Below are 12,495 nucleotides of genomic sequence, written 5' to 3' on the forward strand. Positions count from 1 at the left end.
GGAGACCTGGGATCGAATCCCACGTCGGGCTCCCAGTGCATGGAGCCTCCTTCTCCCTCTGCCTGTGTCTGTGTCTCTCTCTCTCTCTCTCTCTCTCTCTCTGTGTGTGTGTGTGACTATCATAAATAAATAAAAATTTAAAAAATATGTTAACAAAATTTCTGAAATGCTATAGGTATTTAAAACAATTTAAAAAATGACTGTAAATCTACTTCAGTGTAACCCAGTGGTTATTCAATGGTATGCATAACATGCCCGCCCACCTGCAAAATATAGTTCTGTTATTTCCTAAATATTCTAATATATAAATGGAATATTTATTCAATAATTCTTTCCTTCTGACCTAATAACTAATGATCAGATTTCTTAAAGCAGCTCCAAGGGAAGTTTTTCCAGTTTAGAACATCAATTTAGAGTGGTTCTCCCTGTTATCTTTAGACATTCTGCATGTCTAATAATCACCACCAGATGGCGATCTTATACATTGGTGAAGACTGATAACTTGTTGAAAATTGAATTGGTTGTACACATTAACCAACGTGAGCTCAGCAGTAATATTTAGCAATGGTCAAAGGTGTGGATTGGCTATGCATCTCTCTGAAATATGGGACCTGTTTTCATTTGTTTTACAGAGGTTTTTCTTCTTTTCTTGGCTCTTTGCTTCAAATTTTTCTGTGGAAACTGAAAATAATATTTCTGTAAATTTATTATAATATTGATGCTGATTTATTATTGTGCTAAGTTTTTTGTCTTTGATGGTGGCTATTTTATGGCTTGTTACCAGATTTCTAATAGATTTAAAGTTAGTATTTTAAAATAATTAGGTGAATATTTTGTGACTGAGTTTTAATAAATAATGTTACCTTTTCCTCTGATACCATAAAAGCTGGTAATGACCACAATGTATGTGTCCATATGTAGTAAGAAAGAAATGCAGCTAAATTCCTGTCCATCGTTGTTAAAGGAGATTGTTCTTCTCACAGCTCTATTTTTCTTTTTTAAGAGTTTAGGAAAATATGAGAATGTGGCAATTTTAAATTAAAGAATTTAAAACATGTTTTCTCTTAAGAAAAAAACGTTTCCCCCTCCCCCATTTCTGATCAGATAAAGAAACTTCACTGGGTCCTTTGCTGTATGTCAGCAGCATTATCTACATCATTAGCGATTACCCCTGTATTGTGTTCCTCTGTAGTAGTCCTGCCCCATCAGCAGTTTCACTTCCTGGGATGGAGGTCCAGAAGCAGATCCTCCTCCTTCTGACTCTTCTCAAAACATCAGTAGTAGCCTAACACACATCACAAGGCCTGCGTCATGAACCTCACTTCATCTTACCATATAGGCATTATATTATCTCACATTATCCTGAGAAGAAGGGTTTGTACAGTGCATAAGATTTTGAAAGACTACATTCACATAACTTATAACAGCATATTGTTATAATTGTTTTATTTTGAGCTATTGTTAGTCTCTTACTGTGGCTAATTTATAAACTAAACTTTTATAGTAGTTATACATGTATAGGAAAAGCATAGTATATATCGGGCTTGGCACTATCTGTGGTTTCAGGCATCTGCTGGGGGTGTTGGAATGCATCCCCTGCTGATAAGGTGGGGGAACTGCTGTATTGAAAAAATGACTTCACATCTATAAAGGGAACTTAAGCCGATATTATGTGTTTTTAAAACCACTTTGATTCCTGTACAGTTCTCCATCAAGCTTAAATTTCTAGATTTTTTCCCCCTTGGGCCAGTTGAAATTCACGATTAGAATTTTGTTTTAGTTTCATTCTTTTCCCTGAATTTATATAAGAGAAATTAAAAAAAAAATCCGTATATGTGATTATATACTTTTCTGACCATGAAGCTGAGAAAATGTTTTCTTTTACACTGTTACTACAAATTCATTTTAGTTTTTATTTTTTTAAAGTTTTTATTTAAATCCCAGTTAACATACAGTGCAATATTAGTTTCAGGTGTACAATATACTGATTTTCCATTTCCATACAATACCCAGATCTTACCACATCAGCTGCATTCCTTAATCCCTATCACCTATTTCACCTGTCCCCTACCCACCTCCCCTCTGATAACCATCACAAATGAGCAAAGGGAAAAAAAAGAGAGGGGGCAAACCAAGGAATAGACTCTTAACTACAAATTCATTTTGGATTTGTATTTGTGGGAATGTGTTAAGGAAAATTTTGAACCATATTCTGGCCTCATAAAATGCATTTTCAAAATGTTGCTTGCCTTCCTATCAAAGTTGTATCTATTAAAACATGAATTGGTTACAGTTTTTTTTTTTTCTTAAGATTTTATTTATTTATTTGAGAGAGAGAGAGAGTGGGTTAGAGGAAGAGGGAGAGAGAATCTGAAGCAGACTTCCCACTGAGCACAGAGCCTGTCATGGGGCTGGATCCCACAACCAGGAGGTCATGATCTAAGCCGAAACTAAGAATTGGACACTTAACCGATTGAGCCACCCAGGTGCCCTGGAATTGATCACAGTTCTGATGAATTGATTAAAATGATAATTTTTCACTCTGACTTTTTAATGATTATCTTTGATATAATTAGGTCCTTAACATCTTTAGAGAAGCATGATTTTTGTTGAAACAGACCAACCAATATACCATCCTCCTGTACTTTATGTTCATAGAAACATTTGCTTATAAATATGTTTTATCCTTTGTAAAACATAAAAATGTGATTATATTAAACATAATTCTACAATTTGCTTTTCTTTTAATAATATTTACTAATATCTTTTGAGTGGGACCTCCTGGTTCTGTCTCATTCTTTGTGTCTTAGTAATATATAATAGTAATTAGCTGTTTCCTTTTATTTACTTTCAGATTGTTTTCTGTTTTTGCCAGTTTGAATAGTAAGCATGTTTGATCTTATGTTTATATTTTGATGCTTTAATTTCTGTGTAGATACTCAGAAGTGATATTGCTTCACAAAGAATATTTTTAAAGATGAAAAAAATGGATCTTGCTAGCTTATGCTCCAAAAAGTTCTGAGAAATTTATATTCCCATTGGGAATTATGAGAGTGTCTATGTCTCCCTTCCTTTATCAATTTAGATGTTAATTAATTTTTTTTCTTTTTGCTAATCTGATGAGTAAAATTTGCTGAACCTCAACTGAGAGTGTCTATCCTTTATGGTTATTGGTCATGTGTATTTTCTCCTAAGGGGAATTACTTGGTTCATATTTTTTGTCCATTTTTCTACTTTTTTCTTTACTTCCTTTTTAAATCCAGAAGTTTCTTATGTTAGAGATATTCAATGCTATGTCTGTCATTCTGCTAATATTTCCTATGTACTTCCTTGTCTCTTTATGATGTTCTTTTTGCTTTAGAGAAATAGAGTAAAATAAATCTGTATCAGTCTATTTCTTTACGGTTTCTAGATTTCTCATCTTGACTAAGAGTATATCTCCACTCCAGTAATATAAAATATCATTTAAAATTTTAAGTATTATCCTTCTAACTATCTTTATCCAGAACTTATTTTTACCTATGGTTTGATATAGACAACTTTGTTTCATCAAATTGGAAAACCAAAGAAGTCTTTTCATTTCATAAATGAGTTACTTCTAGTTCCTTGACTCTATTTTGTCTTATAAAATATTTAATTATTGTTTCTGTGTTGGTACCACATTTTTTTGCTTATCATAGTTTTATAGTATATTGGAATGTTTGTTAGGCAAAGTGTTCCCAAACTCCTCCTTTTTCATGATTTTATTGGAAATAGATTATCTTAGAGATAATAGAATTTTAAGATTTCTGTAAAGACTGAAATCTTCAGTATTTTGCATTTTAGTATGTTTGCTTTTTATCTGGTCAGTAATTTATCGTTTTTAAGCAGGTTCTTTGTTTTCATTATATTTAAGTTATATTGAAAGAGATGTACTTGACTGTAATATTTGAGAGAGTTTTTTGAGCAGCAGGGGTTTAGTGACATTTTCTAATGGTCCAATCATAAATCTTGATTCTGAACTAGATAGTTGTGTTTAAGTAATCCTAGTAACTCCAAATGCTTTTTTAACATGGATTTAAAAATTTTAGGATTAACTGGAGGACAGAGCTTACTTAGAAGGCTTCATTATAAATATAGAACAGAATGTAATTGTTATCAAGTTTGAAATAAAAATAAAAATCTAATTAACTTAGACATGGAAGGGAGACTGTAAATGAGAAATGTGTGTGTGTGTGTGTGTATCAGATAATGTGTGGAAAATCTTTATTTTACTTTTTGTAAAGTAGGTAGATAGTACCTAAAATGATATATTACTTAAAATTATGATGGCAACTCTAGCTACCGAGGACAGTTATAAGACAAAAACAAAGTAGTTCTGTCTGGTGAGTAGACATGGTATGGGTATGGGTGGAGTGCTTATTCGGGGAGCCTTGTGTAAGTCTTGATTTCATCTACCATGTACAGGTTAATTTAATAATTTACTTCCAGATGAAGTTTGCATGTAGTGATACAGGAAAATCTTTAGGATATATATATTTTAAAGTTAATTTATTTGAGAGAGAGCACAAGCAGGGGGAGAGGGAGAAGCAGAAGCATGCTCTCCACTGTGCAGGAAGCCCATTTCTGGGGTCCCATCACAGGACCCCAGGATTATGACCTGAGCTGAAGGCAGATGTTTAACCGACTGGGCTACCCAGGCACCCTAGGATATATTTTTTAATTGGAACAGAGCAAGTTATGTATTTTTTTTAAAATTTATTTATTTATGATAGTCACAGAGAGAGAGAGAGAGGCAGAGACACAGGCAGAGGGAGAAGCAGGCTCCATGCACCGGGAGCCCGATGTGGGATTCGATCCCGGGTCTCCAGGATCGCGCCCTGAGCCAAAGGCAGGCGCCAAACCGCTGCGCCACCCAGGGATCCCAAGTTATGTATTTAACAGTGAATTGTATGTGGCTACCTTTTTTGTAAGAATATATATACTTCTATTTGCATTACAGAAATAGAGACAAGGTTGAAAATAGAGCAGAGAGAACAGGGAATAAAGGAGAGTGTTTTGATTCATGTAAATGTATGGCTAAATGAAATAAGCCAGCTATAGAATAACAAATATAGTATGCTCTGGCTTGTATCAGACTCATAGAAGCAGAGGGTAGAATGAATGGTTGCCAGGGGCTGTAGGTTGGAGGCAATGAGGGGGATGATGGTCAAAAGGTGCAAAGTTTCAGTTACACAAGAAAATTAAGTCCAGGAGATATGTTATACAGACTAGTGCCTACAGCTAACAGTACTGTATTATATACTTAAATTATTTTGACAGACTAAGTCAGGTGTTCTTACCACACACACAATAATAATGGGTGGGAGGAAACTTTGGGAGATGATAGATACGTCAGTAGCCTTGATGGTGGGTGATGGTTTTATGGGTGTGTATCCCCAAGCTCACCGAGTTGTATGTATATACAGCTTCCTGCATGTCAGTCATACCACAATAGATTGCCTTAGAAATGAGGATTGCTGAAAAATCTTTAAAGAAATAGCCATATTAAAATTTGGAGCTTCTATTCTGGGTTAATCTTTTTATTTTATCAAGACAGTGGTAGAATAAAACTTACTTTACCTTTCTACATAATCTGTAAATTTGATTTTTAAAGTTTGAGTATTGGTTTTAGTAGTGCCCAGGATACCGTCACAACAGGTGACAGGTTGGAGAAATGGATCTTTTGTATTTTAAGAGGTAATTTTGTTTTTTGTTTTGCAATTTGGGAAATTAAAAATTTGTGTGTACCTAATTCCTTCTCCCCCCCCCCAGGGTCCTTTTAACTTTCCTTTCCATCCCCCTCCCTTCCTTCCACCTAATCCCTATGCTCAGGGTTTTTATAATCCAGTGTGGGAGACCTATGGCTGACTAGGATATTAAGCTCTTAAATACTAGTGGGGGGGGCCAAGATTTTCTCCCGGAGGTAAATTTCAAGAGGTTATTGTAGGAATTGCTATTGAACCTAACTGCAGATGTTTTTCATTCTGGGTGTGATGTATTGAGAATATTTTAAATTGGTGACCAACGTATATCTTTTGTATTCGCTTTTTAAGAATTTGTGTTTATTGGGCAGCCCAGGTGGCTCAGCGGTTTAGCGCTGCCTTCAGCCCAGGGCCTGATCCTGGAGTCCTGGGATCAAGTCCCACGTCAGGCTCCCTGCAAGGAGCCTGCTTCTCCCTCTGCCTGTCTCTCTCTCTCTCTCTCTCTCTCTCTCTCTCTCTCTCTCTGTGTCTCTCATGAATAAATAAAAATTAAAAAAATCTTAAAAAAAGAATTTGTTTATTTGCCAACTATAAATCATAAAAAGTTGAATATTATAAAAATGCAAAAAAAATGCGATTAATTCTATGTTTTAGGATAGCTGTTGATGTCATTGTAATTCTTAGAGAAGTTTAATAAACTGGAAGCTTTAGTTTGAAGGCTATGGCATATCTTTTGGGTGGTATCTATAGTTTCATATGGAGAAGTGGAAAATTAAAAAAAAAGTGTTCCTTCTGTTTGATATATTATTTCAGTTTTAAATTCTTTGTTATTTATCTGGTATATGTCATCAATGAATTTTACAGGATTAGCTGGTAGTAAGATTTCATTTTTGTGAAATAGATATTTCTATAAAAAATATCTATTTGCTTTGTTAAAATAAAGGCTTTGATGGTACCAGGGAGTAAATATGTTTATCCAAAGAGAATGTTTTTAGTTTAATTCAAATTATATTTATTTTTTAAAAAGATTTTTTAATTAATTCATTAATTAGAGGAACAGTGAATGGGGGGAAGGGTAGAGGGAGAGTGAGGAGGAGACTCTTTCCTGAGCAGGGAGCACAGGGCCCTGAGCCAAAGGAAGATACTTAACCAACTGAGCCATCCAGGCACCCTAAATTAAGATTACATTTTATATGAATTTGGTAGACATTTTATCTTGTTCATTCATGTTCAGTTAGAATTTTGTTTTAATCTATAGTTGGAATTTTTTTCTTAAATTTCTTTACACACTGTTGCAGTAGAGGGAAAAGTATGGACTGAGAAAGGCTTGGTTTGAATCCTAAACCTGCTACTTACTAGAGCTGTGACTTTGGAGAAGAAATTTTACCTCTGTGAGCTTTAGTTACAGTTGAGAGGATTAAATGAAATATCTGAAGGTGAAGTATGCTATATTAGAACTATATATCATGTGTTGTACAGTTTTGGCACATAATAGGTGCTCGTTAAGTATTTTTATTATTTTCTAGAAACCCAGAATGATAGAATGATACTTTAGTCTTCATTAAAATATTTTTTGAATAAACAGCATACCAAAGAAAAACTAAAAAGAATAAAATCCACCCACAACTAGTAATTATTTAAGTAAGCTCTGTGACCAATATGGGGCTTAAACTCACGACCCCGAGATCAAGAGTTGCATGCTCCAGTGACTGAGCCAGGTATGCAACCCTTCACCTACAACTTTTTAATTCTGTATTTTAAACATAGAATGTTTTACAGTAGTTCTAAAAGTGCTACCCATGGACCTCTGGCAGTCCCTGAGATCAGGGGATCTCTAAGGTCAAAACTATTTTTATAATAGTGGTAAGACATTATTTGCCTTTTCCACTGTTGTGGAATTTGTACTGATGGTGCAAAAGCAATGATGAGTAAAACTGCTCATCCCTTAGCTCAAAACAAGGCAGAGGCACCAAACAGCACTGGTAGCCATTCTCAGATTAAAAAGTGAAACAGATTTTCACTTAAGAATGTCCTTGATGAAAAGGAAAGAACTATTTTGAGTCTTTGTACATTGCTCTAATATTCTGAATGACAAAATAGGAAGTCTGCATGAAAACACTTCTGTTACATACTAAAGTACTAGTAATTGTCTGAAGTAAAAGAACTGGTGTGATTGCTTCAAACTAGCTGCTTTTTTTTTTTTTTTTTGTCACTTGAAAATAACTGCAGACTAAACTCTGTGGTTATTCAGACTTGACTTTTGGCAGTTATTCCCTAAGAAAGAAATGAAGTGAACCTACCACTTCAAGAAAAACAGCTGCTGGTATTTCTAGTATTTGTTACCAATGATAGTACCTCTAGCTTTCCTGATAGAACAAGAAATTTGGAAAACTTTTATCTGCCAGCCTGTCAGTTTCTCAGTGCTTGAATTTCTCTGATGAGGTTATTGCTGATATTAACAAATGCATTTTTTAAAATGTATAATGAAATGTGAAGTTTGGAAAAGTTCTAGTACCCAGTGAATGCATATTTTACAAATGGGTGAGAGAATCATATTAAGTGCACGGTAGACCAATGGATTTCAGTATACATGTATGAAAATAATCATTTGAAATGGTTTTAGATTCTACTTTGCAAAAACCTTTAAGAAATGACTGCTTTTTGGAGTGCCCAGCTGGCTCAGTAGGTAGGACATGTGACTTTTGATTTCAAGGTCCTGAGCATAGAGCTTACTTAAATAAAAATTAGAAAAAAATTAGGTTTTGAATTTGGTGAAATATCAAAGAGGAATACCATAGTTACCTGAGAAGAGTATTAAAGCACTCCTCTGTTTTCCAATAGAGTATTGTGTGGGCCTGGAATTTTTTATTTAATTCTACTTAAATAAATCATATCCTTGATTGGGGAAGCAGATATGAGAATCTAATTGTCCTCCATTAAGTCAGATATTAGAGATATGCAAAAATATAGAAGCCCTTTTTTCTCACTAAATTTTTTATTTTGGAAAAGGATTTTTTATTTTATTATTTTTTAAAGATTTTATTTATTCATTCATGAGAAACAGAGAGACAGAGAGGAAGAGACACAGGCAGAGGGAGAAGCAGGCTCCATGCAGGGAGCCTGATGTGGGACTCGATCCCGGGTCTCCAGGATCATGCTCTGGGCCGAGGGTGGCGCTAAACCGCTGAGCCACCCAGGCTGCCCTAGGATTTTTTATTAAAATGCAATTTATGTTAATGTGCAATGATTTTATTATTTTAAATTGAAATTAAATGTTTTAAAGTTTTCTCAATTTTACTTCCAGTATAGTAAATACAGATGTTAAACTTGTATAAACTAAGGTCCTCTGAAGTCTTCCATAGGTTTTAAAGAGTGTAAAGTGATCTAGAGTCTGGAGGAGTTCTTCTCATTTACTTTTTTCTCTTTTGGCTGTTATCTATATGGATACTTAATTTTGGTAAAATAATAGTAAAGCATAATATGATTTTTTAATCTTGTTATTAATATAGTGATAAATTGCTAGAAATAATGATAAAAGGTAAAACTTTCTTCAGATGAAAACCTATTTGGATCTTCCTGAAATTAAGTGAAAGGGCTAGATTTAACCAATTATGTTGTTGGCAGTTTATTCTCTATCTATCTACTTTCACACTCACTCTCATAGCCATCCCCATGTATCCTTAGAGTATGCTCTCTTTTGAACTAATGTTACAGAAAGGTTTCAGTTTAAAACTGGTTGCTACATTTCTCTTTTGGTATTTTAAATTATATTATGCTCCCAGTCTCTTCTGCTGTGACCCCGTATAAGTTGTCATTATTAGCTTGGAAGATTAGGTAACTTAGAAGACTGTGATTGGCTGTACCATAAAAGCAACTTAGGAGAGTTCATCTGTGCAAAGCACAGTGACCTAAATCAGATATGTACTCACTGTCCCTGGAATCTTCAAGGGGCTTAACTATATTACACTGTCAAAGACAAGGCATTTATATATTACCATGGAAAGATTTCGCCTGGAGAAGAAGTTACCTGTATGTACCTGGTTATGATCTTGTGTTTTATTTACAAACACATTTGAGTTTTTTAGTTTAATAGTGTAGCTTGAAGAAATGTCAGGCTTATTAGCACTGGCTTAGAATAGTATCATCCTCTATGTCCTTGGCTGTGGAAGTCATATGCTGAAAAGAGTAAATCCTGTGTAAAGTTAGCAGTGTTTGTAGCATTTATTATTCTATAAAATTAGTTTTTTGATCACTTAATATTATTTGAATGAGGCTTTTAAAAATTTTGTTTGGCCACGATATTGGGAAAGAAATCACTTTGTCTTAATGGTTAAGTATGTTTTGAATATAAATATTTGATAACTCTTTGTGGTTATAACTATAATTTATTGGAGGTGTTACTTTTGAGCTGTAACCATATGTCTTATATAATGAAGAAATCAATTTGTGATAGAGATCATCTGATGCTATTTTAATAACAGATTTTATAAACCTCAAGTGTCCAAAAGGGATATAAGACTAGGTTTGTAAATATATTAAGTAATCTTATAACATTCTTTTTTCCCTCTTAATATTATGCCTTTGACATGTTGAAGTTTGATTTTTGATCATTTGACCAAGAAAATACATATCACAGATTTTACTTTTTCAAGTAGGAAAAATGACTTATGGGAAGACTCAGTAAATGTGTTAATGTAGTTAAAAAGTCTGTTTCAGATAGTTTGATCTTGATGGCAATTCCTGCCTGTGAATTGAATTTTGATTTTATCATGTGTTGATAATGGGCTTTTTTGTTTATAAACTGATTTACTACATTTCAAAATATTAAGTGCCTTTGTATGTTTGACCTTTAATTGTGTTCATAAGGAATCTTTAAGTGAATCTAGTGAATTTTTAACTGAGTAGTCTTGTCCTTTGAAACATATTCAACATTCCAGTATTTAATATTAGAGAGTTTACTAAGAATCCTGCTTGATGCTTAGGATATAGTAGTGAGTAAAACAAATGATTTCCCTTTTCTTGGGACTTACTGTTCTACTGGTAGATAGGAGAAAGAAGTTAAGTAAGTACTTACATAAGTATGTAAAGAACATTAAATAAGGAGTTACATAAATATGTAATTATAAGTTTTAACAGATGGTGTAAAGAAAAGTACTGTGTGTTCTCAGTATATATTATAGTGATCCTGGTCTGTTTAGCGGATAAAGAACCCACATAAGTGGAACTTTATAGAGAGCTGGCTTTTAACTTTAGTTTTTTTCACCGCTCACGTGTGATCTTAAGTCAGTTAAGCTGTGTGTGTGTGTGTGTGTGTGTGTGTGTGTGTTAGATAAAATCTGAACATTGAACTGCAAATGTAAAGCCTGTTGATACCTATGAGTCTGTGGGGTCTCATTCATTAAGGTTAGGAATGGAAAAGAGAATTCATTTACCTCTGGAATTTTTATCATGGGGAGCCACTTAGCTGTAAATTAACTGTTAAGCTGGACATTTGATTGTATTACAGATTTTCATTCATTGATTCATCCCTGGTACCTGGAATAATGCTTGGCTCGTAGTATGCACTTAGTAAATATTTGTTGAATGAATGAATGAGTTCCTTAATTCCTAGTCTTTAAAGGAATGAAACTTCTATCATGATCTGTTAGATTTACGGGGAACAGTGGTATTAAACAGGGGAAGGCAAACCAACTATATTGCTCAGGGATTTTCTGGCTGTCTCCTGTTTATTTTCAGTAGAAAACTACAGTGGAACCCTAAAAATACCCTGGTTATGATAGCCTTCATGCTAACTGGAGATGGGGAATCTTGACAACATCAACTGGACCTTCTTTTGCCAAAAAACATTGATTGGACCTTTGTGTTTGTGTGTGTATGTGTGTGTTTTCCCTTTTGTGCGGAATGCCTGTGCTTTTCTATACATTTTAATTATTAATAAAGGTGAAACAGTTTTTTTGAAAGCCTGTTTTGGAAATACATTTTATTATGCTTATTTCTGTCGATAAACATATATATATATTTGATAACCCTAAAATAAGTGATTCACATATGTTTTTTGGTGTTTGTGTACTGAATTGGAACTTGTAATGGATGCATCTCCCCAAAGAAATAATGTAATAAATATTTGTATTTATAATTTCAAATGGAACGCTGGTGAGGCTTTCCATTTGTCTATGACTCTTGTGCCTTATAATGAAGCATAGGACAATAAAGGGTGTCACTAGCAGTCCTGTTTATTATTGGAGGCCATGACTAGTTTTTATGCCTCAGACCTCTTAGTTTTCATATTCTTACACTCTTTGTTTTCTTCACTTTTTTCTATTGAAATTCTTTCTTAAAATTCATTGTCTTTAGTTATAACACTGGAATTCAAAATATATTTCTGAAGGCTTTTTGTTCAATGTCTGAATCTATCTAGTTCCTCCTCTGTCTGGGGACAAAGCATTTTTCTCAAGGCTTGCATTTTTTTTTCCCCTGTGGGAATTGCATGATTTTAAATTTGCAATAATTTCCCATATACCTTATATCTTTTCTGCTTTTTTTAGAGTAATGAGTGAATGGGAAATGCCAAGTGAGTTCTTCAGAAACTATGAATATCATTCTTTGGCTTTTTATTTTATGAAATGGTAGTCATTGATGATTGATCTCCCTTTAACTGGATTGAAAAAGATTATTTTCCTTATTCTTAAGCTTTTTGCCCATAAATTTAGTTTTCTAATTAAGTTCAACTCGTGGTGGTAGATGGAGATATGGTTAGCAATTAAAATTTTTT

The 12,495-nt window shown here is 33.8% G+C and overlaps 1 protein-coding gene across 6 annotated transcripts in view; it reads left to right on the forward strand.

Annotated features, from left to right (window-relative positions):
* SLC4A7 (solute carrier family 4 member 7) overlaps nucleotides 1–12,495 on the forward strand; it is a 111,130-nt gene that overhangs the window by 23,144 nt on the left and 75,491 nt on the right. The window contains exon 1 of one of the 6 annotated variants that reach the window (XM_055321033.1): nucleotides 9,667–9,752. The exons of 3 other annotated variants lie outside the window; for them this stretch is intronic. In XM_055321033.1, the coding sequence (XP_055177008.1) occupies nucleotides 9,720–9,752 (33 nt within the window). In that variant the 5' untranslated portion in view covers nucleotides 9,667–9,719. Of the gene's footprint in view, nucleotides 1–9,666; nucleotides 9,753–12,495 lie in introns of those variants that run through there. 2 more of the 6 variants (XM_055321037.1, XM_055321035.1) reach the window with 2 other exon arrangements.

Source organism: Nyctereutes procyonoides, unplaced genomic scaffold (assembly GCF_905146905.1).
Source record: "Nyctereutes procyonoides isolate TBG_1078 unplaced genomic scaffold, NYPRO_anot_genome, whole genome shotgun sequence".
NCBI lineage: Eukaryota > Metazoa > Chordata > Mammalia > Carnivora > Canidae > Nyctereutes > Nyctereutes procyonoides.